The 26,251-nt window shown below is 43.6% G+C and overlaps 1 protein-coding gene across 1 annotated transcript in view; it reads left to right on the top strand.

Moving 5' to 3' along the window:
- Positions 1-16,627: 16,627 nt before the first annotated feature.
- Positions 16,628-26,251, top strand: part of COL1A2 (collagen type I alpha 2 chain) — a 41,260-nt gene continuing 31,636 nt past the window's right edge. Inside the window, exons 1-9 of the mRNA XM_075705507.1 lie at positions 16,628-16,697; positions 19,075-19,085; positions 19,705-19,722; positions 20,400-20,435; positions 22,105-22,188; positions 23,570-23,626; positions 25,536-25,580; positions 25,685-25,738; positions 26,070-26,123. Coding sequence (XP_075561622.1) covers positions 16,628-16,697; positions 19,075-19,085; positions 19,705-19,722; positions 20,400-20,435; positions 22,105-22,188; positions 23,570-23,626; positions 25,536-25,580; positions 25,685-25,738; positions 26,070-26,123 — 429 coding nt within the window. The remainder of the gene's footprint in view (positions 16,698-19,074; positions 19,086-19,704; positions 19,723-20,399; positions 20,436-22,104; positions 22,189-23,569; positions 23,627-25,535; positions 25,581-25,684; positions 25,739-26,069; positions 26,124-26,251) is intronic.

Here is a 26,251-nt window from a genome sequence, read left to right on the forward strand (position 1 = left end):
TAATATATACCTTGTTTTTATTGTCAGAAAAAGATGCATTGATTGTATGTGACATTGGCTGTAGCTATTCAGATGCTTAACATTTAATGAGAGGGTTAAGAAAAATAACTCCTCCCCAGGACCTGAAAAACTTCAGCTGAAATTGTAAGAATGTCTGAGCCGAAGTCCTGTCTCCCTCCCCGCCCCCATTCTTCAGACTGCACTTTACTTAAATAAACTATTTGGGTTGGAAAACATTCCTTAGGTCTATTCTGACTCATGATTTCTCTGCCGCTTTAGAATCTTTAAAACACCAGGCAACTTGTCAAAAGTTTCACTCTACCTCATCTGCTGAGGAAAAAAAGACAGCCCCTCAGTTCCTTGAGCACAGGGAGCTCAGTCCAAACAAAGTCACCACTTTGGGTGATGGTTGTTGCATGACACATGAGCAGGGATCACGGGCTTTTTCCTAGATTTCCTAATTACACTCTCAGAGGGACACAGGCTGATGCAGAACGGACTATGAAGAACTCCCACTTTTTCATTCCAGCTTTTTTAAAAACAGATTTTGGGACCAATCCATCAAAAAGTAGCTTTCAACCAGTTCAAAAGAAAGGGCTGACCACTCCATAGAAATACCAACAGAGAACCTATGGTGTATCAGGGAGCATTCTTCTGGTATTGATACTACAGCAAAACCATAATCTCATTAAGATTAACGTGTGTTTATTTACCAAACAGTTCCAAGAAGTACAGATTTAGGTCCTCCCTCTCATAAAGAGCACAACGAACTTCCACAGTTACACAGTTTTAGATGGAAAGAGGTATAGACCCATAGACACAATCGAAGTAGTAGTTTAAGGTACGTTTCCATATCAACTGTTTGTGTTATTGTCCATGTGCACACAGTTCATGTAAACTGCAAGCTAATACAATTTACCTTATCCCTCAAGGGAATAGAGATAAGGTAATCTCATTTTCTCATGTTTGTCACAGATTCCTTCCTCATGCTCCAAGACACTGATCACAGCTCAGCTGGTGCCAGATCTTTTGTCAAACTACCTGTACGCAGTAGTTCACGTCTGTCTGCGTGATTGCATTGTATACAAAGACTTGAGAAGACTGATAGGGCTCTGTGTTTCTCTTGCCAACTAGTGTGACTACAGAGTATTTTATTCCAAGGAATAGTGTGTGCTTCATCTGCCATCAAAGGGCACACAGTATGGTAAAGAAACTGTTCCAATACCTCATAGCAGTGAAACACGAGAGTTTATAAAAAAGAAAGTGAAGAATGGGCTTCTGTATGGGCTGGAGCAAGTCAACCCACTTCACATCCAGGACCTGCAGCTCTCCGTTATTAGCTGTTTAGACCCAGTTGCGTGAAGTAGCTCATAGAGAACAACCCAGAAGTCAAGTGGAAAGTGATGCCCATTTCACTACAGCTTTTGCACCCACTCCCTGCAAAGCCAGCTCTGTCTGCTAGTACAGCTCCTCTCATGCCCCGCCACAGTCTTTCCCACACAGCACACTGTTCCCACTTCTCTCACAGCTGGCACACAGCTGCAGCTCCCGGCCCATCAGGGGAGAGGCAGATGTTTGGTGCCAGATGAACAGAAGCTATTTCACAAAGCTCATCATCTTCCCTCTGTCTCCTTTCCACGCTACCTGAGTGCTACCTGAGTGAGCCTAGCTACTTTCCCCACCGCATAGCACCCAGCTTATTATATGCTCAAGTGCAGTGCAGAAAGCATACAAGAACCCTGGTCAGCTAATTATGGGACAAGTCCTGGAACATTTATTTTTTATAAGGCAAGTCCAGGAACTACGGACACTTCTGAAGTGCTGCTTTCTTTGAAAGGTGATAATGTGAGTAGGACTGAACCTTAAGAAGAGAGTATATCACATGTATATATACATACAGGTATACTTGGAAGACAGAAAGGTTGCCTTAAGCCATCTCCTGACCTTAGTCACAACCCCTCTAGGTCCCTCTCTGCATCTTTTTCCTGCACTTTTGCCTTCTATCCCTGCATTGAAATGCAAGATGTGTTTACATTCTGCCTACCCAAGAGACTTCTGCAAATCTCTGATCAGCGTGATCATATAGTGAAATACTTGTTAGCTGGCTCTCTGTAAACACACATATTGTTCAAATTAGGGCTTGAAGACAAGGGCTTCCTGTTTGCTCTCGTTCTTTTACAGCTTTACTTGATGAGTAAAGTCTCTGCAAGTGTCAATATAATCCATTTCTGTCAAACTCATTAAGAAATATATGTAAGAAATAAAAAGAATAGCTAGAGCACAGCCATCTTGCTGTGGTTCAAAGCTAATGTCTCAGGCCGTCAGAACCATAATCAGCCACAAATTTCTCTCCAAAATTTCTTTAGAACTGACTAAGATAGGGCTGGTCATCAAGACAGCATCCTCCAAGTGGCATTTTAATGGTCAGGCACCTTCCTAGTGTGAAGAAGACTGAAAAGCTGAATTATATCCACCGTTGTATTCAGGCAGTGAGAACACCACTGGCATTAGAGCTCAGCCACAGGGTCTGCTTGTGCCAAAACATTAACATTTCTGTGTCAGTTGAAATTAAGGCAGGGCTGACTAAAAGAAGAATATTTAGCACCATTGTTGAACTTTGTATCTTCAAAGACCTGTGCCAGCATGAAACTATTAGCATGCATCACACATCTGTAAGTCATGTAAATGAAGGCTCTTATATGCATTATGCAGGGGGAGAAACAAGGACCCAGGAGGTAAATTGCTAGAGGTTAACAGGTAAATCAGTGGCTTCAGGTGATGATAAATACTTGACTGCTGGTCTTATGGCAAATACCATCATGCTGTCTTTTTGTATAACTTGTATGCAAATGTTCCATTTGTTGCAGGAAATTAAGAAATTACCTAGAAGCTTAATGGCCCCTTGAAATGATGAGATTCTAAACTCTGTTAAATTGACAAATAGGGGCTCTAACTAATCTGCTTGAGTCCGTTGACTGTATTAATGACCTGCAAACTGAATATTGGTGTATGCAATATGTTTATCGTGTAACTCATTGGTTAAATTTCTGAATGAAATTTGATTTAACTGGTAAGCCGAAGCATGGCAGGTAAAAAACCAAAATAAGTTAAATACCAAGAGAAGAAAACTATGAAACTGATACTGCAGGGAGTGAATGTATTCACTTTTCTCAGGCTAATTTTGGCAAGGATACTGAGAATGAGAGCCAAAGTGCTGTCATTTTTAGTAGTGTGATTCTTGCACCAGTGAAATTCTCTGGTGTGCTGTGATAGATTCCCCCAGGTGTAAATGTGATCATTATTTCGTTCTGGATCTCTAATAAGTGAGGCCCTTCTCCAACCATAGTTTAGGAGCAACTGTTACTTTGGTGGAATAAGAACTGAGAACCTGAAATCCATGTAAAAATTGGTGCAGTTTTATTTTTAATGAACAACTTTGCAACTGTCAAATGCAGTTCTGTGTACAAACAAATAAAGTAGAAGCTAGAGATTTTTTTTTACTTAGAGAAAACAGAGTTCTGTTCCTGAGAAAATAATATTGGTAGAAAGAGGGCTGTAGGTGCAGGAAAGAAGGGTAATTGTGGGGAAACAATGAAGATATTAGGGGTAAGGGTTATTAAGTAAAAATAATTTTCAGACATCAGTCTAGAGAAGGAAATTAGACTAGGATGTAGTTGGAGATGGTTGTTTCTTCTGACATATTCCTGGTTTTACCACAGATACTTGCTACCTCCTTTTAGTGTCCTGATAGTTTTCACAGGCAGGCTAATGCCTGTCGGGCATCTTCACTGCCAGTCCTAGAAGAAAGGGTTTCCCAGCTCACCATCTTTAAGATACCCCCATCAGTCAGTCCAGGAACAAAGGCCAGCAATTACAAGACAGAATTGCACCCACTGAATATGGGATATCCCTTGAAAGGTGCTCTAATTTTTTGCAACCTTTCAATGATAAGAAGCTTGCTTTGAAGTTTTTGATACAGGACTCATCAGAACCTAGAATGTTTGAGGTCAAAGTATACTTTTTCCCCTATTCTTGAGACACTATTCTTGACAAAAACATTAGTTGGAAGAGAGAGAGCAAACTTAAATTTTCAGGACTGAAGTGTAACAGTGTAGAAATGAATTTATGACATGTTTTCTTCTTTACCAAATGAAACCCTAAACTCTTAATACTTCCCAGGATTACCCATGTATTTTGGGCTAGAATGAGAAAATCTAGCTGCTCAAATAATGTCATCAGCTCTTCCATTCTAGTTACTGAGCAAGGTTTCCTTATAAAAGCCTGAAGCATTGTCCTTCAAACCCCTCTGATTCTTTTGTCCTCACTTCCGTAGCTGTTGTTGGAAGAAGTCAATCCAATGTACCAAGGCTGCAGAGACAGAGGCTCACAAGGGAAAGAAGGCTCAAACTCCTCTCTTGTAGCCCTAATTCCCATGAATGCACCAGCAGACCAGGTATCTGATATATGATGGATTTGCTACCTATGTATTACATAAAGTCTTTCTATAATTCAGCATATCTCCTATAGTAGATGAGAAATATTGTTGTTCTAGTTATAATCAGCAAACACTAATCAAAAAAACACCTCCTAAGATAAAATAACCATATTCTTTTAGCTAAATAAATTGGAGGGTTTTTCTAATTGTGAGTTGTCTTCTATTTCTGTTGAACTTTTTCCTTCTGTATTTCCTCAAATAGGGATGAAAGGAAACTCTACTACTCTTTAGGTTATCTGATTTTTTAAGTCAAATTTGTGAATCATGAGAATTTCTCATGAGCCAAGTTAACCTATGAGCAAATTAACCATTGCTAATCAGGCAGAATGGTTCCATTTCCACAGTTTTCCTGTTGATTTAAAATAGAAGCAAGCCCACTGCTTCCCTATTGCTGTTTAAGGAAATCCTAAGATATTATGAGTTGTATGACAAAATTCAATGTTCAAACAGCCTTTGCAGTTGATACTGCATAAACATCAAGACTGTCATTCCTCTTATCCCAGACTTGTCTTTGTGCATGAAAAAGAGACAAGAAGCTCATGCGTTCCCCTTCAGTAGAGCTCTTCCCTGCAACAGGGGAAGCAGTTCCAGCAACTTGGAAAGAGCTGAGAAATATGAGAGTCTGGAAACAAAGCAATAAAAGTTCAGCTGGGCAACTCCAGTCAGAAATCATCTGGAATGTGGCAACACTGAGTTGCAGGGTAAGTTATGGATTTGGAAGCAGCTAAGGAAAATTAAATTAACCCAAAGCAAAGGAAAAAAGAGAACTCCTGTGCAAGCTAAGATATGCATTCTCTGGTACAGTTTGCTTTTCCCTTTGCTACCACTCAGACTCCTCTAACAGTCAAGTGCCTGTACAGTGAGATTGGAGTTTGCATGTGATGAACAAGTAAATCTTGTCCTGAGCCAATGACGCAGAAATATGTTAAGGCCCGAATTTTGAACCATGCATCCACCTAAGCGAAAAGCATTAATTTCTTAGAGTACAAGGATTAGAATATTACTAGACTATTAGACTAATAGAATTGAGATGTTTAGAATTTTAGAATATTGGCGCTTGCAAGACTGACTATGCTGACATGTCTGTATATGCACAAGGATTGCAAAGGTCTTGGGTACTTAGACACAGCTGATGCTGCCAATGCAGAACTAGAGTTTGAGCACCGATGAGAGCACAAACTGTCTCAACATTTAAAATTCGAGATAAAAGCGTGAGTTATTTAGTACAGAAAATAATGAACTAAGGCTCATGTAACTCTCTCACATTCTCTAGTTGAATGCAAATAGCTTCAAGCAATAATTCCTACGAGCGTTTAAACTGAGATGAAGTTTCTAAACCAGTTCTGGAGGGCACACACAGAGTTAGGCTGTATGACCAGTAGTACACAGCAGCTCTCAGAAAAGCTGAAAGCTGCCTTCATTTGAATGTCTTTCAGTTTCATGACAGGGATATGGAGGGAGGTGCATTTCACTTGCAGCAAAAATATTTACTTCATTTCATGATAATAGTATGTGATTTGATGGCTAAGAGAGATTTTGGCTTCAGGTGGCTGCATAATCCACAGTCCAAATCTGCTAGGGATATAGCAGAAGAATGGATATAGCAGAAGAACGGATAGAGCTGTGTGTTCTGTCATAAAGGGTGATCTTTTCATTTTCAGTTTAATCAAATGCAAGGCAGCTTGAATCAGGCTTGTATCTAGCTTGCTTTGCTCTTTGAGAGGACTGGAGTAGGCCTGAACCCCCCACTTTTTGTCTATAGCAATTTTATAACACAAATACACCATCTTCTGCAGTTTGAAACCTTTCAGAGTAGCCTTTGAAAAGCCAAAGACCTGTTAAATTGTAATTGCTGACTTAATTAGTGAGTCTGGGTTGTTTTGGAAGCACTTTAACCTTTTGTTGGCTTGTTCCTTTTGCATTCTATAAGACTTCTTCAGTACAAATAATTTAAGAAAACATTTTTGTTTCCAATTTGGATAATTTCTGACGTGATTGCAGCTTGTGGTCCCAGTTCTGGGGCAGATGCAGGAGAGGCTGAGCAGCTGCTGAATCACACCTCCTGAGGCTATCCAGACTACTTGGGTTGCAGCCCCAAATTATTCTGAGAGGGCATTGAACTCTGGAGGGGCTGTGTAGGGAATCCACAGAGGTCATGCCCTTGAGCCTTGCAGCATAGCATTGCCTTTTAATGTATGCTCTTCTGTTCACTACCTGCAGTCACCTCAGAGCCGGGCAGCCTGCTCACTCGCGGTATAGCCCTACTCTCCACCGCTACCTTTCCTATAGGGCAGCATAGCATCAGTTCCACTGAGAACCATGCCAGGTTCCCAGCACTGTTCCCAAGACAAAACCTATTGGGCTTCCTGAGGTGAATCCACTGAGATTCTCCAGTATTTTAGGACTGAGGCCTACATGCACACAGAAATTTCACCACGACATCCCAGTTCTTAACCATTCTTTCTGTAATTTCCTACATGATATAAAAGGAGCAACTATAAAAATATGTTATCATCTGTAAGACAGCAGACATTTGTACATGCATTTTTCATCTGGAGGTCTTCTGTCCAAATCTTATCCATACCCCCCACCAAGCATCTTGTTTCATGTCACAAAATAAAAAGCAATTTACAAATTAAAATATTTTGTCTGTTTAGCAAAATCAGGTCAAGCTCAGAGAGTTTAACTATTCTAATGTACCACCTGCTCAGTAATACAGATTCTGTAGGCATGTTCCTACCTTTCAAAGAGTCCCATGGTTATACCTGTCAGGTACATTAGTGTTCCATTTAATTTTTCAATGGCAGTTTAAGGCATATTCTAAACTACAGACTTTTCCCACAGAAGACTGAGAAATAAAAAAGTAAACTTTTTGAATCTGCAAACTATATAAGAAACAAAAAGTCTTTTAAATACACGGGCTCAGTACTGACACTGGTTATAGAAAATAAATGGATACGATCAACCTGTCTGTTTAAAGAACCCAGCTTTCTTCCAATACTGTAGGGGTTTTTTTCTTTCACAAGTGCTTTGGAACACAAGAGTTGCTCTGTCAGGTCAGATCAAGGGTACATGTAACGCAGCATTTTGTCTCTGACCGTGACCAATAGCAGACATTTAGGAAAAAAAAAAAAACAACCAAACAAGAAGAGGTAGCATTTTATTAAAATATTCTCATTGCCTTTATCTTCTTATGGTGCAGCAACTACGAGCCTCAACTCTCACTGTCAATTTGCCCTTTGCAGAGCTTCACTGAGTCCACAGATTTATTGTTTAATGTTTCAAATATTTTATTAAAATTTCATATGTGAAAATATCATTCTGTGCAAAAAAAGCAGAGTACACCATTACAGCAAGCATGCTTATCATCCCACGTGCTTACGTAGGAATGTACCAAGTCAAGGATTAGCAACCATTTTCAAACAGAGAATGGAGACCCACCACTCTTTATCCATTAGCATATTTACTAACAAGGAAAGTTAATACTAAGAAGTTATTTTGTGCTGAAGAGTGCCAACAACTTTCAGCAACCATATTTTTGGTCTGAAGAATGACAGACCTCATTAAGGGATCACCTGCATTCTCTCTATTTGCCTGCCCATTGCATCCCCCTGTAACTCTAACCTTGTAGCCCACTTCAGTGGAACTGATGGAAGAAGGACAAAGATACTAGGATTCTGCAAGTTTCATGAAACTGGCAGGCAGGTAGAGGGAAAAAACCTAAAATCAGCAACTCCAAGAAGGAAAGGCTGCAGTGGGAGTCAGAGCCTGTCCACTTTGGCTTACCAACAAGCCACTCAGCACAAATATGCTGGCCTGTTTGGGGCTAGCCCCAGCATGGGCTGCTTTTTACCCAGCTGATAGTTGCACAGGAAGGAGCTGAGCCTACAGAGAGGGAGCAGGTACAGAGGCTGTGAGAGGGTAATCTGGGAGAAGGGAGGAGCTGAGGTTTTTAGTATGTATGCCACATCTATCTGTAAGGTCTATTGGTTACACCATTTATGGAATCACCTGGTTTTTTTTACAAAACTGCATGCTATTACAAATGAACAATGAACAATGAACAATGAACAATGAACAATCATTATTAGATGCTTTTAACAAAGCACAACCAGCTTTAAAAATGCTTGTAGGGAGAAACAGCACCATACTGCATGCCATTCATTGATTCTACCACTTAAAAATGAGAACACTTGTGGTGTAAAAGTAATTCTGGGACACAGCAAGATATTGCACTCAGCCAAGCCTTACATGAGTGACTGCATCTACAAAGATTTCACATTTGCCTCTGTGTGACATGAGCATATGCCATGAGTCCTTGTACTCAGATGCTCTAAGATTTTTTCCTAGTCTGCAGCAGAAGATCTTGTTTGTCTTTCCAGTGAATGGGGAGTAGAAAGTTGTGGGAAAGACATCCGAAAGTAATCAGCACACAGATGATTTCCTCTGTGTCCTCCTTCCAGAATGAGGGGTTCTAACTACACATGAAGCAGAACAGACATCCGTCCATAGCTGCTGTAGGAGATTAAAGCTTTTCAGGCCTGTGCAGAAGGATTTTTTTCTCTGCGGGATAACAAGGGGTGAAAAGTTTTAAAGTCATGAAAAAGCCTGGACTGACAGGGCAATGTTGTTTCTAAATCTTACTGATATCCGCATGCTGCCTCATTTTTCAAAGTAGGATGTAGATGCATTTGAAAACTACACTCACCGCCTGTGGGAATTCAGCTGCTTCAGAACCTAGCTTCAGTCACATGCAGTGTCTGAAACACGCCTTTACTTGCACTGCTGCTTATTTTCGACTGTCAGCATGCATACCAAATGGTATCCATATAACGAAGGATCAGGTTGAAGGTGCTTCCTTCATTGAGACAGATTTCTTTCCATTAAATCATCAGTTATGTACTCTTTGTTGTAGCTGGAAATTATCACTTAATATGGAATACTACCATTTATTATTATATTCATTGAAACTCAGGACCTGAAGATAACAAAAAGACTGATTATTCTTCCACATGCTATAAACAGCTCCAGTTGTGGGTTCTTTTGGTTTGTTTGGGTTTGGGTTTTTTTTTTTTTTAATTCTAACTGTGTAGCAAATTTTTCAGTAGTTAATTTCAAGGCAAGGTACCAATGATTTGGCATTCTCCTCTAATATTGCCCGCGTGATTTTGATTGTTATAATAATTGTATCAAGTAATAACTAGAACTTTATACAATACCCTCCACAACCTTCTGTGCAAATACATTTTCACACAAACCAAATACAACCCGTGATCGTGTTTGCTTATTTTCAATTACTCCACCGATCTCCATCTCTTACATTTTCCAGCGCTTATTTTATTCATGTACTTCCGAGTCCTTGACCTTATCACTCCCAAGCCTGTTGAGAATGTGAAGGAATGGATCTATACAGATCCACTACAAGTGATGTTCATTGCATTTTCATATTTTTTTTCTCTGTCTATGATATAAAGAAAATTCTGAAAGTCCCCAGGAGCTGAGGCTCTGTGGCTGTCACTTCACAGTTCTATGCTATAAAGATGCAATGGAACCTTTTTAACGCTGTTATTTCACCTCCATTCCAGCAATATGCTGATTAACAGTGGTACAGGCTTGGTATACCAGAACACACTGCCACAGCAGAGACTTACCAGCTTATTTAGAGTCTGTCTACACACATCCATTAATATTTGTGTTCATATAGAGAAAGTATTCTCACTAGCATTACTTTAATTTGTTTTTACTAGAATTTACTGAGACTGATGATCATTTTAAAAGGACCGCCTGCCTTAATTTTACCTTGCCTTCTGTTTTTCATGAGAATCTGTGTGCCTTAAGCCAAAATTCTAAGGTTGTCTAATAGAGTGGGCCAAAAGAGATGGTTAAAGCAGAAAAAAAAGTCCAAAATTCTGTGATATGGCTTAAGTACTTGTGAGATTTTCCAAGCTTGCGAGATTTACAACTGTAGTGAACACTGACCTGGCTCTGCTACTACTGAAGTCAACAGGAGTTTCCATTCTATTACCTGAGTGAGAACAGAACCAGAGCCCATGTGGAGGGCTGTCTATAACAGCTGTGCAGACTTACAGCTTTATGAAATGGAATGGAGGTGAAGTCCAAATGGTCTTAAAAAATTAGTTTTAAAATTAGCTTTCAGATGTAAAGTAAGCTAGCATATTAAAAATTGCATTGTTTTATTAGATGACTTTCAGTGTCATAGAGCAATAGATTGAGTTGATAATGATCTCAGAAGTAGCCTATGCGTCCTGAATTTACTTAAGCTTGATAAATTGGTTTGGCTCCAGTAACCACCAACTGAGCCTTCTATCAATATATGGACTAAACCTCCTCAACTCCTAAATATGTAACCTTTGAGGAACAAAAAAGAAAAAAAAAAAAGATTAAAAACAATATATACTTTAAATAAGTAACCACCACCCAGAAAGCTCACTGACTGCCACTGCAGAAGTTTACCACATTTGAGGATAACTAGACATCTCAATTTCAGTGAAGCAGCCTTGAGCAGTCCTCTTTTTTGTCTTTATTTAAGTATAATCAAAGAAAATTTTCCATTAAATCTGTCTACTGATCCCTTCAACAGCAGTCCCCCATGGGCTGCTGAGCTGCTCTCTGTCTATCAGTTGTGCCTTTTTGAGAATCCAAGGCAATTGCTCCCACTGAGAATAACGAATCATGATTTATTTCAAGTGTACACAGCCACTGGGGAACAGGAACTAAAGAAAGCAGCTGCCATAGCTGTTCACATGGAACCTGTTTTTTTCTCGTTAAAAGTCAATTTGCTGGACTTCTTCTCAAAAGCCACTTTAAATGATTCTGAAAGAACTGTCTTAAAATATCAAAGAAGTATTAGAAGCCAATGGCTATGAGCTGTTTGCACAAAGAACAATGTTTCTGCTTCCATACCATTTACTGGCACTCTACAGACTACCTCTAAATGGTGATCCACAGACCAGCGAAGTCATGATTCTCTTTCTGTACCTGTGCCATGCTCTTAGATCTCTGTATACCTTAGTCCTATGTGGGAACAGTGTCCTGACCACAGCAGCTTAGCATACCTGGCCCTTCAATCCAGGGTGCAGTGGACTGGTGGAAGTTCCTTGCACTCTCTCATCTCCCCCCAGGATTTTCCTGTAGGAGTATAGCACAAGTTTTTGTTTTTTTAACTAAGCAGTCTGGAAGAAAACAGCAAGCATGAAACAATGAATTGTGGTGAGGGGATGTATTTTCTCCACTGACAAAGTACTTGTCTCCTTGTTATTCAGAGCAAGGTACTGACTATAACCAAGCTAAGATATGAAGTGCAAAATCATAAACAGTTTTATTAAAGCTAGCTGTAATCAAGGTGATGTGTCTGCACAGGAGACACCAAGTACAATCTACCTAGGGTTCAGCTCAGTGCTGCATTAAATCATATAGACCCTCAGATCTCTACGTATCCTACAAAAGAAAGACTGAAGCACTGTGCTACAGCCAGATCGTGTCACTTAGCCAGACTCAGTACTCAAAGGAGTCCCACTGGGAAACTACTTCCCTTATGCAGCTTTGTTGCTCATCCTTTACTGCTGTGTAGTTGGGCATGTATCCATTATCTGAACAAATCTGTGAAGCTTTATGTTGGAATAGACATAAAGAAATCAATAATTATTTGCACCAACTGCAAATACTGTGGCTCTCCCACTCATATCAGCCTGAGAAGAACTGGGACCTGAGAGCACATCAAACCCAGTTATCTGCGTTAGGGTATGAGGTTTGGGGACAGCCTAAAAAGATGCAGATCTTTCTCCAAACTCTGGCATTGCTCTGCGTTTTCTTGTAATATGGTACTGGCCAGACAGTATTAAACTGTTTGGCTGGATAATGGCTCAATGGCTGGCTGATAAATTTTGAAGGAGTAGGCAGGGCAAATGCTTCCAGTGTAGGCATTAAAAACAGTTATATTTTTCAGAATTTTAGGTCTGCATTCTAATGAATTGTTCAAAATGATGAGAAATAAATCTGCTTTGACATCACCTGGAAATTCACCTCTTTCAAAGCTTGCTTTAACTGCAGATTTTCCAGAGGTTGTTCCTTGTTATCATCCATTTCAGTCTGAACTGTGCCATAGGCATTACTGGCTTCAGTGTGAAATAGTTCCTTTGAATAAATATGATCCAAAGGGAAAATGAGTTCTTAGATGTTTCCTTGTTAAAGCTGGCCGATCAAATCTCTTCTGGTATGCTAATGGCTGCAAAAGCTGTCATGTTACTTTTGTTAATTTAGGAGTCCCTGTACTAGTAAAGATATTTGCATAACAGCAAACATTTGCAATTGTATTTTAAGGAAAATGTATTTTCCAACTTCACACTATAGATCCAAATTCACTGAGCACTCCCTTTTTTGGAAATATGTTGACTTTTCCCATACTTTTTCATGCTTAGATAGAGTAGATGGGCAATGTAGCCTACCTTCACAACAGAAGCTGTGACAGTATCTGTATGATAAAGATACTTTGCAGGAAGATCAACTTAACAGGCTTTTGTCACTTACTCTAAAATCATTTGGTGTTGCTTGAATTAGTGTTGATGGTAGAGAGAAAAAGAGATTCCTCTTTTTCCTTCCTCATCTTTCCTCAAAATATGGAAAAAGACTATGGATGAGTGTTAGTGAAGAAAATGGCCAAGGGCTCCATAGGTTCCAAAGGTCAGGTATGTCAAAGCTGCCGCTCCTAGAGAACTTCAGCTATGGGGGTTTCAGCATAGTGGTTTGTTGAAAAGAGACCTGTAGACATGGGAGAAGAGCCATACCAATGAATTATTATTCTGTATCTCCTTCTCTTTTTTCTGGGGAAGGGCATCCTTAGCCATGTGCACCAATCCTGAAATGGCTGGAGCACACCAAGAATGCATCTCTTTCAAAGCCTAGGAGCTGTAGTTTCGTATCATCTCAACAGCTTTTGCGTGTTGCTGAGCTTCTGGCTATGTCCCTCCCTCAGCCATTTGCTCTATGCTAGAAACGGCAGTTGGAAATCCGTGTCTTTGAAGGGGGAGCTCCCTTCTTTGGGGTGGAGGCTTATCTTTCATGTGTGAAACTTCATGGGTAGGATGGAGGGGAATGGTGGTTTAGTTTGGTTTGGTCAGGATACGTGTGTCCACATTCTTGCACCATCGGAGTATTCCATTAGTAGGGAAGAGCTATCATAGAATCATAGAATCATAGAATGCTTTGGGTTGGAAGGGACCTTGAGAGATCATCGAGCCCAACCCCCCTGCAGTGAGCAGGGATTGAACCCGTGACCTTGGCATTATTAGCACCACGCTCTAACCAATCATGTCTTGAAAATGTGCATAAAAGGAGGCAAATAGTATTTGTCTGACATTATATATATGCAATTACACCAGATTTTGTCTCAAAAGAGTCTAATTGCTATTATAAGCAGGCAATAAATGTTCTCCTGATGCAGCAGAGTCAAAATTCATTTGACAAAATGAAGAAAAACTCCAACTATCAAGTCAAATGATTGATTTCAAGGGACAAGTTTTTTTTTTTTAAAAAAAAAAAAAAACAAACCAACAACACTATTCACTGGAAGTGGAGGTGTCAGGAAATACTTGGACTTGAGCCTCAGTGCTTTGGGTCTAATTTCAATCATTATTTCAACTTGTTGGAAGGTCATTGAGCTATTGTAGGTTTATGCTGGATATAAATTTCAAAGCAGCTGAGTTAACTTTGCTGCCCAGGTTAATTTTAAATCCCGCTCGATTTAAATTGATACCATTCACATGAAAGATACGACCTGAAAGAGTACTTATGTACTGTTTGTGCCATATATTTTTATTACAATGTTTCAGTATGTCATCATCTGTTGGGCTTCTATTTTGTGGTCAGACATATTTTGTTAGATCACCTTTTTCTAATGCTGATGGTACGGTGGGGTTTTTTAGCCAGACTACAGGTTTAATCCCACATGCGGTTTAATTCAGCGCGCACTCATGCACCTTGCCCACTTCGTCGGCACTCTTGCTAGCTGGGGAATGTCCCGTACGTGGAGGCTTCAGGCAGGCTGTTCAGCCGGGGTACGGCGGCTCTCCCCGACACGCGTGGAAGCGTGGCACAGGGCTGCTGCTCTCGGCAGCCCCGGGACACCACCTCTGCGGGCTCCCCCCTCAGAGGGACACCCACGTCCCCATGCTTTCTGTGCACGTCCCCCCCGGGGGCAGCTTGCAAATGAGGGCTGGATACAGCCCCTGCGCCTCCCCAAGGGCAGGCTGCGGGAGCGACGACCCCTCCGCTCGGGGGTGGGGAGCCGGGAGCCCTCCCGCTCGCCCCGCCGCGGCTCCCCCGCCGGCCCGGGGGCTGGCTGCGCCTCGCCGGGGCGGCTGGGCGGGATCCGCCGGCTTGGCGACCCACGCCCGGGGGCTGGCGGAGGGACGGGGAGCCAGAACCGCGACCCGCGGCGCCCTCCCTCGCCCCTTCCGCCCCGGAGAGGGGGGCCCGCGCTGAGGCGGGGCTGCCATTTGCCTTCGCCGTTACCTCTGCCCGGGACTCCCTTGGGCGAGCGGAGGGGGCCCGGGAGGGGGCCGGCTGCCTGCCTTGCCGGAGCCCCGGGGCGGGGAGGCGGGCTGGCCGCGGCCGCCGCTTGGCCCGGCCGGCGGGACCACGTCAGCTCCCCTCAGCCGCCGCGGGCCAGAGGCCGGCGGGGCCGAGGTGGGCGACCCCAAGTGACTGCAGCCCCCGACCCCAGTCCCGGGGGCAGAGGCGCCCGGGGAGGGAAGAAGGGGCCCCGCTGCGCGCCGTGAGGGGCGGCCTGTCCCTGCCGGCGCTCCGAGGCACGGCGCGGGCACCTCCTCTCAGCCCCCTCGGCCTCCCTGAGCGCCGTGGGGCGGTCGGCGTCCTCCCCCCTTTCCCTCCCCCCCGCCCCCCCCCCCCCCCCCCCGAGAAGGGAGAATCCGGCTGCCGGACAGACGTGGCAAGCAACCCCGCCAGCTTTCCCCTGCGCTGGGTGCGCGGGTGGCCGCGGGAAGGGGAGCTGCCGGGGGCGCCCGTCCTCCTTCCTGCGCCGGGGAGCCGCCGCCGGGCTCTGTTTAAGGGGCCGGGAGGCGGGGAGTGCTGGGGACGGCCGGCTGCCGGGCCCCCCCGGGCTCCCCCCGCACGCACGGCGCTGCCCGAGCGGCCGCGGAGCCGGCAGGAGAAACTCGGGGCTCTCTGCCCGCGCCCTCCCCGGGGAGAGCTCCGGCGGCGGCGGGAGGCGAGCGGGCTCTGCCGCGGCCGGCTGCGGGCGGGCCGGTGGGGCTGTCGCTGCCCCCTGCTCGCCGCGGGGAGCCGAGCGCCCATGCCGGCAGCCCGGCGGGGAAGTGCGAGGGGCGAGGGAGCGGGGTGAGAGGCTGCCGGGGGGCCGGGCGCCTCGGGACCTCTGGTGAGGGGCAGCGTCGCCTTTTGCCCTCGGTTGCGGTGGGACGGCGGGGAGATGCAGCCTGCTCCCGGCTCCCCCGGCCGCTTGCCCGCCGCGATGGGAGCGGGGCGGGAGGCTCCGCAGGCCCTGGACAGCTCCCGCTTTGAAAGCCCTGGGAGCGCCCTCCCGGCCGCTGCCAGCCGGCCGCCCGGCGAGGCTCCGGGCCGCGCAGCGCAGAAAAACAGGGCGAGGGGCGGGGGACGTCTGAAAAAAAAAAAAAAAAAAAAAAAAAGGAAGAAAAAAAGAAAAAAAAAAATCGCACGACGAGTCAGATTTTCCTCCCGAAAGCCTCAAAGTGTCCACGTCCTCAAAGCATGGAACCAATTTAAGGTCGCCGCCCCCCTGGCTCCCCCGGCCCCGCGCCCCCCCGCCCCGCGGCCGGCGCTGCCAAGGCTGCCGCGGCGGGCCGGAGACCGGGGCACGTGACGGCCTGGGAGCCGCGCGGGCCCCGCCGCCGCCGCGCGCCCATTGGCTGCGCCGCCGCCGGTGGCTCGCGGCCCCGGGACCCTCCTGCGGTATAAATAGGGCGGAGCGGCGCTTGATTAATTTAGCATCCCGGGCAGCAGGTTTCTGCTAAGTTTGGAGTTACTCCTCAAGACTGTATGCCTGCGTCCCATAGGTAATAGCTAACCACCGACCAGGGACTCTGCACCACAAGGAGTCTGCATGTCTTGCAACTAGACATGCTCAGCTTTGTGGATACACGGATTTGGTTGCTGCTTGCAGTAACTTCATACCTAGCAACAGGCCAACGTAAGTGCTTTTAGCTTGTTTGTGGCATGGGTGGTGGCAGGGGGTGGCTGTCCTACTCTCTGCGCTCTGTCCTGACGTCTTCCCCACGGCCGGTAGTCTGCGGGGAGCTGCAGCTTCCCAAGCTATAGAGGCCATCTCATCTCATAAAACTGCCACCTCCGTCCCAGATCAGAATCTAGCTGCTTTTTTTTTTCCCCCCTCAGAAATAGAAAAGGATGGCAAAAGTCAACGAGGTTCCCCCACTCCCACCCCCCAAAAGGAAAAAAGAACGACGGGCTCGTATCCAAAGGAAAATGCAAAGCCCTAATTCAAGCGCAGATGCTTAAAGGCTAGCAGGAGAGGCTTTGCGGCGAGCGGCGGAACCCGGGCTGCACCCAGACCGCACTTTTATGAGACTTCAGGCGCGCTTTGCGACGCGGGGGAGCCGGGAGGAGCGGGAGAGCCGCGGCTCCCCGCTGCCCTCCGAGGGGCGGAGCCCCCCGGCGCGGAGCCCCGCGGTGCGGGACCCCCGGCGCGGAGCCCCCCGGCGCGGAGCCCCGCGGTGCGGGACCCCCGGCGCGGAGCCCCCCGGCGCGGAGCCCCGCGGTGCGGGACCCCCGGCGCGGAGCCCCCCGGCGCGGAGCCCCCGCCGCGCACGGCGGCGCCCCCTGGCGGCGCGCCGTGCTGCTGGCCGCCCCCCGACCCAGCCCGGCGGGGGAAAGCCCCGGGCGGCTCCCCGGTGCCTGCCCGCACCCTCCGCCCGCCCGCCCGGGGGGCTCCGGAGAGGCCGTACCAGGCAGGAGGAGGGAGGCAGGGAAGGAGTATGGCTTAGCTCTAGTGAGAAAAGGGAACGGCGCCGCCCGGGGGTGCAGCGCGGCTCTCCGCCGCTCGCTGGGAAGAGGGTTTCGCCTCCCCCCGCGCTGACGGAGAAGCGCGGCTCCGCCCCCCCCCCCCCCCCCGGCGGTGGGAGAGAAACGCGCCCCCCGCACTCGGCTGGGGGAGAAGCGGAGCCTTCCCTGCTGGGCAGCATCCTGCGAAGCCCCCCCTCAGCCCCTCGCCGCCGTTCCTCTGCAGGACTGGCTTTGACCCGGGCTTTGGCCGCGTTCCTAGGCGGAGGAGGGGGGGGAGCAGCCGCCACCCGCGGGAAGGTGCCCCCCGCCCGCCGCCCGCTGTGCCCCGCCTCGCCCCGGCCGGCCGCTGCCAGCCGCGGGGCGTGGGGTGGCGGCGAGGAAGCCGTGGCGGTGGGCGCACGGCGGCCGGGGCCCGGAGGAGGCCCGAGGGCCCGCGGCGGGGCCGTTCTGGCGGGGCGGCCGGGCTGAGGCCTGTCCCGGCGCACCGCGGCCGCCCCCCCCCGGGGACGGTTCCCGCCCGTGAGGGGCAGCGGTGGCAGCGCCTTCGCGAAGGCGGAGGAGACGGGGCCGTTCGTGAGGGGACCCCGCCGTTCCGACCGCCCCCGCTTTCCCCGAAGTAGGATAGTGCCGTCGCCAGTGTCACCATCACCGGGGGGCAGTAACGTTTTTAATTTTATGTTGGGTTACTATAGGCAACTGCCGTGGTAATTCAGTGCGTTACAGTGTTCAGCACTTCAGCATTGTTACCTCTTTGCCGGACTGCATGAACCGTCTGAATTTAGTGGCTCTTGGTGGAAAAACACCCAACGACTTGTTAGTTAGTAATAATGGCAAATTGCTGGTATTAAAGTGTGACGTGAGACCTTTTTTACCATGGTAAGTTGCAGCCAAAATAGGTTTTTAATGGCTTGAAATTCACAAAACAGATTTTTTGAAAATCAGTATCTCCAACTAATTAACAAGAGCGTACTTAGTAGTAGTTAACATATATAAAGTTATTTGCTGTTTGGTGTTTAACAGCTTCAAACGGTTCTGTGTTTCACGCTATGACATTTTACAAGAAATTGTGGAAATAGGTATGTTTGAGTAGAACCATTCCCCATAAAAAGTGAGATGGGGCCATTTATATTCAAATTTAAGATTACTCCTACAATTTAATATCTTCACATGTGTCAGCCTGTCTGGCTGTCATCTGTTGCATGCACACATACGTGAAAATATATATGTGCAATTTTTTTCCCGTGGAGATATGTTGAAGCATATTTAGAGCAGGCTTACTGAAGATACCTGCCTTTTTACTGTATCAACCATACTACTTGTTTTAATTTCATTAGCAAGTCTGTTTTGAATTTGAAATACATAGCAATCTCACCTCTGAGGCTTTACAGTTTAAGGTAAAAGTGAGAAATTACATTAAGAAAATGTTTCTTGCATGAAGAAAATAAACAAAATTGCATTTTGATTTAAAAGCATTGAAATGTAAAAGTTGTAAAATAACTGAATCCACACTCTAATTGTCTCCTTTTTTCTTTTCCTTCTTTTTCCAGATGTGAGTGAGGTCAGTATAATTATTTTTTCTCTAATATGTAACACTCAACTTCAATTAACAAGCTAGACATCTTTTTCATGGCGGTATTATTTACTAACGTTAATTCCCAAGATGGTCATGGAAAGATACAGATTAAATCCTGAAGGGACTGCCTGGAAAGGTACCCACCCCAATTTCTGAAGTGGGACGGCCTTTTTAAGAGACTGCCTTCATAGGTGTAAAGACCATGAGGAGAAAGTAACGGAGCAGTGGTGTTTGGTCACCGTACCTGGCAGTTTGGATTGGAGATGACTGTACTTTAAAGCCAGTCTTCCAGTCTCAATTTCTTTACACAGAAGGATTATGAAAGAACTCAGGTGTGACTTTTTTATGCCAGTTTTGTAGGCTGTAATAGGTATAAAATTGTCAGTCTTCAACAGAATGTTCTAATGTAGTTGCATGTATCTTTACTATATAATAAACTCCTAGCCTTCATAGTAATTTAAAACCATAGGGCATACTTAAATATACTGTACTGAGAAAAATTATAGTTATGTAAGAAGATAAGTCTAAGTTTGTGTATTATTTTAGTTTAAAATGTTGGGAGAAATTGTACCTTTTTTTAAATTCTCTTCTTTATTTTTTCCAGGCACCTGCAGGGCGGAAGGTAAGCAAATTTATTTTTCTTGTGTGGAAATGGAGATGATATCAGATATTCTTAGGCAGATTAATATTTTGCTGAATATTGGATGAAAGGAAAACTGACTACATTCATTATTTCCAGTGTTCCCTGAGAATAGCAGTAGCACTGAGATGAGTAAGAAGTAAAAAGGAGGGAACAATGGGTGCAACATCATAACACCGGGGTAAATTCAAATATTGGATTTAAGCTGCTTTACCCAAGAGCAGAACTAAACCTACCAAGAACTAAACTGCATCAAAGTAGCATTCTTGTTCAACCAGAGTTCCTTTGGAAAGATTTACTTGAAGTGAACAGTACGGCAATGTCCATACAGGTCTAAGAGGCTAAATAGATTCTATTTCATTTCTCAAAGTCACTACCATTAAATTAAATTCAGTAGAGACTAAAACCAACTTTGCAAGTACTTCTGTGGACTGTGCAGTGATACTTTTAACTGACGTAGTAATGACAGTGACTAATCTATTTCCAGTAGCTTGTTGTGGAAAAAGAATATGCTGTCTGTGGAAAATAGCTATCGGACCTGTATGTACAGTCTTCTTTCCCTTTTTGATGTACATTAATTATTCTTAATGTATCTGTTTCCCTGTATCATCCTGGAAAATTTCCACCATAACTCATCAAGTTTTATTTTCTACCAGCAGGGCCCTAGAGGAGACAAAGGGCCACAGGGAGAAAGGGTAAGGAATTAGATTGACATTCATTTGTTTGTGATCTTTGAACAACAGTTGTTGGAAGACCAGTAGGAAAAAATTAAGTTTAGGCATTAATGTGAGATTAAATGAATGTACCTATAGAAGCCTGCATGTACAATTTCATTAAAAAGAAACCAAGTTATCTATGTACCAAGTTCTGCCCCAGCAATACCTCACTCACCTTATTATGGTCATTGTGCCTGAGCAGATGTGGTTGAGTTCAGATGGCAGCCTAGCATTCCAGGTGATGGTTTTAAAAATTTTTTTCCAACTGCCCACAGTGGAAATAGCGCATGAAAATGCAGAAGGGAGAGTTGGCACATAAAGATGTAGTCTATGAACAACATGGTATATAGATAAGCTCTCTACATCAAACCCAAATAGACAAAGCTAGCTTTGAGGATCGTTCATTATCTGTGCCTCCAAAGATGGCTTGAAAAATCTCTCTTCTTGGCAGCTAGGCATTTGCCATGTACCTTCTATTAGTCAAAGCAGATATTGTACTGTTAAAGGCTACTGTAAAAGTAACCATAAATAAGGCCAGTTGAATAATTTAATTGTAATGTTCATTCATATTGCTGATACCTGCTTTTCTGATTTGCTTCTGCATCATTGCTGCTTTTCGTAAAGTGGTATTCTGAAATTCACATCCTTATCTGGGCACTGTGTAGTTATCCTGTATCTTTTTTGTATCTTCTGAAAATGAAAATGCCATAGTACTGACAGGTAGCTCTTGAAGATTTCTTAGATCATAATATGCTGACAAACATAATGGGCACTATTAGGAAGAGTGTATCTGTATGGTCAGCTGGCTATTTGATTTAGGCTACCACTAACTAAATTTGTTTAATGACATGAGATACATGCTTGTCCTGAAGGCAGCGAGCCTAATCCTGCTCCTTTAGAAATCAATAAAACTTTTATTATGGATTTCATCTAGCGCTGAACTGGGTCCAAAATACAGACCAAATGAAATACCTCATATCAATTGCCACGATGGCAAAAATTGACCAGCTTTGTGCATTGAGGATGAAAGAATACAAGGACAAATGTTGCTGGACTGAACACATGTAATTTCAAGCTGTTGTAAAAGACATTATGACAGTGGTAGCAGAGTGACAGTATCAAAAATCTGTAGAAGAGCACTGCTTTATTGTCATTGAATTTGCAATTATACCAGCAAATAGTCTAGACTGGTTAAAAACTGGCCTTTGACTTACTCTGAATCTATGTTAGTTAATACCAATAGAGCTGACCTCTATCAGTCCTCAGCTGGTCAAATTTTAGGCTCTCACTAACACTCTGACAGGCTGCGTGGGTCCACATGGATCACTTGGGGCTCAATGGGTCCAAAATTTGGTTGCTTAAAATGAAAATTCCCAATTTGGAGATTACGCTTTGGTAGCATAGATCCAATGTTGCCCCCATAAATCTTCTCAAATATGAAACTACAGTAAATATCTGGTACGAGGTTTGGCCAGGCAATGTAAATTCAGACTATGCTTGTGTTCTAAAGTTAGCCATTTATTAAAACTGCATATGTAGCACTGCTGTAGTGTGTGTTGTAGGTGCCTGGTTGCTAATGAATTTAGCACTTCTGAGATTTCTCTAGCCACTTCTAATGTTCACTTCATAATCCTCTTTTTGACTCTAGGGTCCACCAGGTCCACCAGGCAGAGATGGTGAAGATGGTCTTCCAGGTCCTCCAGGCCCCCCTGGTCCTCCAGGTCTTGGCGGAGTAAGGCATCCAAACTTTCTGTTACTGAAACCAATAATCTGTGCTTTGTGGCTAAGAATAAATGCATATCTGCTGGAACACACTGATGTTGCATTGGAGAGTAGAGGAAACATTCTCTTGTGATCGGCAAGAAATTGATGGTCCCAGTTCCAATGAAACTCTCCTTGGGATGTATATTTTCCGTGGCAAATTTGGATTCTGTATTCAACAGGGACTTATGCACAGGAGCAAATCAACGCTGTTAATTAGCATTAAATTTATACAGCCATAATGCATATGGATTGGGAATCAACTTAATGAAACCTGCACTGTTAAGCAGATGGGGAAAAGAAATGGCACTTTGCGGATGGGTTCAAGAGACAGCAACTGTGTTGCAATAAGCTGAAGAAGACTACCCTTAAGCTAAAAGTCCGTACTTGAAAGTCCTTTAGAATTTTAGAATATTTTCCTTTAGAATTTTTAATTTCTATCTGCTTTCATGCTGCAGAATATAAGTGGACTGTGTCGCACACACACTTTCTGCAGAAGTGTCCATCATGTATTCTCTGCAGAATTCTGGCTTTAACTCTTTGCTTGACATAAGCTTGCACAGGGAGCATGAAGACATAGACAATGTCATATTGATCAAGTTTAGTAAATCCTCCTGCATGGAAGAATACTCTTTTGCCTTCAATACAAATAGCAATAATTTATTTTCCTATTAGCAAACCCCAAACTGCTTTCATTAATTGCTATTATTTTAATATGCTAATAAAACAAGCAAGAAAAGGATTTTTGATTGTGTTGTATAGAACTTTTTTCCATTTTAGCGAAGAGGGAAAATGTACTCTACAAAACCAAATGTATATTTGCCTACAAAATTTATATAGATAAAAGATCAAAAATCCAGTGCAGTGTTTCTGAGGCTGCATGCTCCTCAGATCTTTTTGAAGCTGAAGGTCCCACCTCATCCGATAGTCGGGGCCGGTACATTAATTTTACTCAAGCAGTGCAGCGGAAAAATATGTAAAACTTCCCTCATTGGAAATTAGGCAGAATGATTTGAGGGTTTCAAGAAAGTTTTTGATTTTACATGAGCGCTAAGTTTATATTTCTAATTTTCAGTTCACACTATTGCAATGCCTTTCTGTCACTACTGCATAGATATTTGAGGCCATCGTGTGAAAGGGCCTTCCTAGTAAAATCCAGTCTTTCTGGAAACAAGTGAATAGAAATGTATTTATAATAGGGACATGTTTGCTGAGTTTTATGTATGCTGCTTTAACATACCATGTAGCAAGTATAGCAAGTCAGATGGCAGTTAGATGTAGAATGATAATTGTCAATACTTTTTGAAGTAAAATTTGTAGTATTTTAATTTCAAACTTCTTATCACCTACAGAACTTCGCTGCCCAATATGATCCATCTAAAGCAGCTGATTTTGGCCCAGGACCTATGGTAGGTATATGATTTAGCACCTGATAACTTGCATAGATAACGTGTTTAGTATTTTCCTTTGAGTCTAATCCAGCTGTATTAATGCAAAGCATAGTTTTAAAATTAGTGTTTTGATCATATATTGAGTCAGACTGTAAACCGATCCTTTGATGTAGGACAGCGTGAAGTGTTTGAAATACAGTCTTAGGACCTGAAATCTTTATCGGTTACTGTATACTATGTACAAATGGACATTTAAGGAGTCTATTGCCTCTCCACATGAATTTCTAACCCTTCCTGATGTTAGTAGATATTTTCAGTGTACACAGATAGCAGAATATGGGTTAAATTCACCACACGCACTGACATCACAGACAATGCATCTGACAGGTGAGCAGCAGGATGAAGGCTGCCCAGGATTATTCTGGGTCACGACCTTGTTTCCATTCCTGAAAATAGTGTAATATTAAATGAATTATTGAAAATATTTTGGCATCCATTTAGATACTAAATATAGGAAAATAGGAGTATCTTTAATCAAGTTCTGCCCTCAGTGTCTGACAATAAATCAGAAAATGTAGATGAGGATTTATTTGGGGTGTCACAATTTCTAAGTTCCAATTTTTGAGTCAGTTAGGGTTTGTCTGACAGCAACAGTAGTAGAATCTACCTACTGTGAGGAATTTTTAAGTTTCATAAAGAAAATGTGAGAGATTGGGAAGATAGAAAAGGAGGGAAAAACAATTATGGAATATAATTTGTGAAGAGATTCACAGGGCTTATGCAGCACATATGATTCAGATTGTCCAGAAACAGTTATTTTTCCTAGAATTACTGCATATTTTTATAGCCACAAGATTGTTTTAGCTTCTGTAAGTAAACACCTGTATTGAATATGCATTTATTCCCCTTCATAAAAAGTATTTAGTCTTATGGGGAAGCTACATAAGCCATTGAAAAGTTGGCACATGATTTTAATCTTGTAATGAGAAAATCGAAAAGATTTCCCAAGAAAGGTTTAAAACTAGTTAAAAGCATAATGATTTCTGTTGAAACATCTCATAAAATATTTGTTTGGACAATAGAAGCCTAAATTAAATTTCAGTTCAAAGTTGTTTGCTGGCTTAGTAAAGCTTAAGACAATGGTTAAGAAAGTGCAGTGATCTATGGAAATTTCCTTCTTAAAAGTGATTTTTGTCTCTTTTTTTCAATATGTATGTAAATTCTAAATTCAGTCAAGGAGAGTATGTTAGTGACTTATTTTGGAGGTGAAATGAAGAGAATTTAATCAAAAACAGAAAACAATGACATATTTAAATAGAAGTTGATCATTATTTGAAATAGATGTGTATGCAATATATGTAAGAGTTGTTTGATTTCTTTCCAAAATTATGTGTGAACCTCCCCGTTCATGGTAATACTGCCATTTATATACCTTATTTTCCCTTTTACCTCTCTACTGTTTTAATGATCTTTTTCTCCAACATCTCTTCTTGAAAATCTTCATAAAATTGACAGGCCCACAAATACAACCTTTCTTAATGTGTTGTTACAACCCTTGTCTTTAAACTCTGGAAGTTCATGCACAGGGAGGGAGAGGGTACATAGAAGAATGAACCAGTGTACTTGCTAGCAAGCCAGAATAGATTAAGAAGCCTAATCGCAAGGTTCCCAGCCATAATGGTGCATTCCTAATCATCTCACTGGATTCTGCGTTGGTTCATTGCCATTAGAAGATCTGTTTGCAATTGGACTGCCTGTGCAAATTCATGCAGATCTCTTAACTCCCTCTAACTTGATTTGGACATTGCACACTGAAAACTGTAATGCTTACCAATATTTTAGGAATACCAGGAATTGGTGTTATAGATGAGTTTATATAATGGTGATTTTTTTTTTTTTTAAATATTTTGTATTTTTTCTCCCGTAGGGTCTAATGGGACCTAGAGGCCCACCTGGAGCATCTGGACCCCCTGTAAGTACAGTCTCATCTCTCCTGCTGACTAATTAACATTGACATACCTGTAGAATCACGAAATAGCTTGCTCAAACACTAACAATATCTCCCTCCTCTTCTAGGGTCCTCCTGGTTTTCAAGGTGTTCCTGGTGAGCCTGGTGAACCTGGTCAAACAGTAAGTACAGATTTCACATACAGACACTACTAGCATTAGAAATAGGATGCCAAAGTAGGCTTGTAATGCTTAGGCCAATTTCTGCTATCCGTATGCCTGTCCTTGAATGTTTGAATCGGATATTCCTGCTTGATCCTGTTGCAGAAACAGAGCTGAACACTTAGATTCAGACTCCTTCAGATTGGAACCATAAAGTGCAAAGTCAGTTAGGATGGAAAGACCTTGCTTCAGTTCAGGCTCCAGCTATGGCCCAACTCAAGTCAGAAACCAGAAAAGAAAAGACTTACCTGAAGAACAGTGCTTTAAGTAATCCTGAATCTATTTTTGACAGGGTCCCCAGGGTCCTCGTGGTCCCCCTGGTCCTCCAGGAAAGGCTGGTGAAGACGTAAGTGGTTATTAAACGTTTCTCATCTCTTTTGGGGCTGTGATTCAACTCTAACATAAGGTTATTGTTAAGCTAAGCATTCTGTTGGCTGTAATTTTTACATTGTTCTATAATATTGGATACAATAA

Source organism: Pelecanus crispus, chromosome 2, assembly GCF_030463565.1.
Source record: "Pelecanus crispus isolate bPelCri1 chromosome 2, bPelCri1.pri, whole genome shotgun sequence".
Lineage (NCBI taxonomy): Eukaryota > Metazoa > Chordata > Aves > Pelecaniformes > Pelecanidae > Pelecanus > Pelecanus crispus.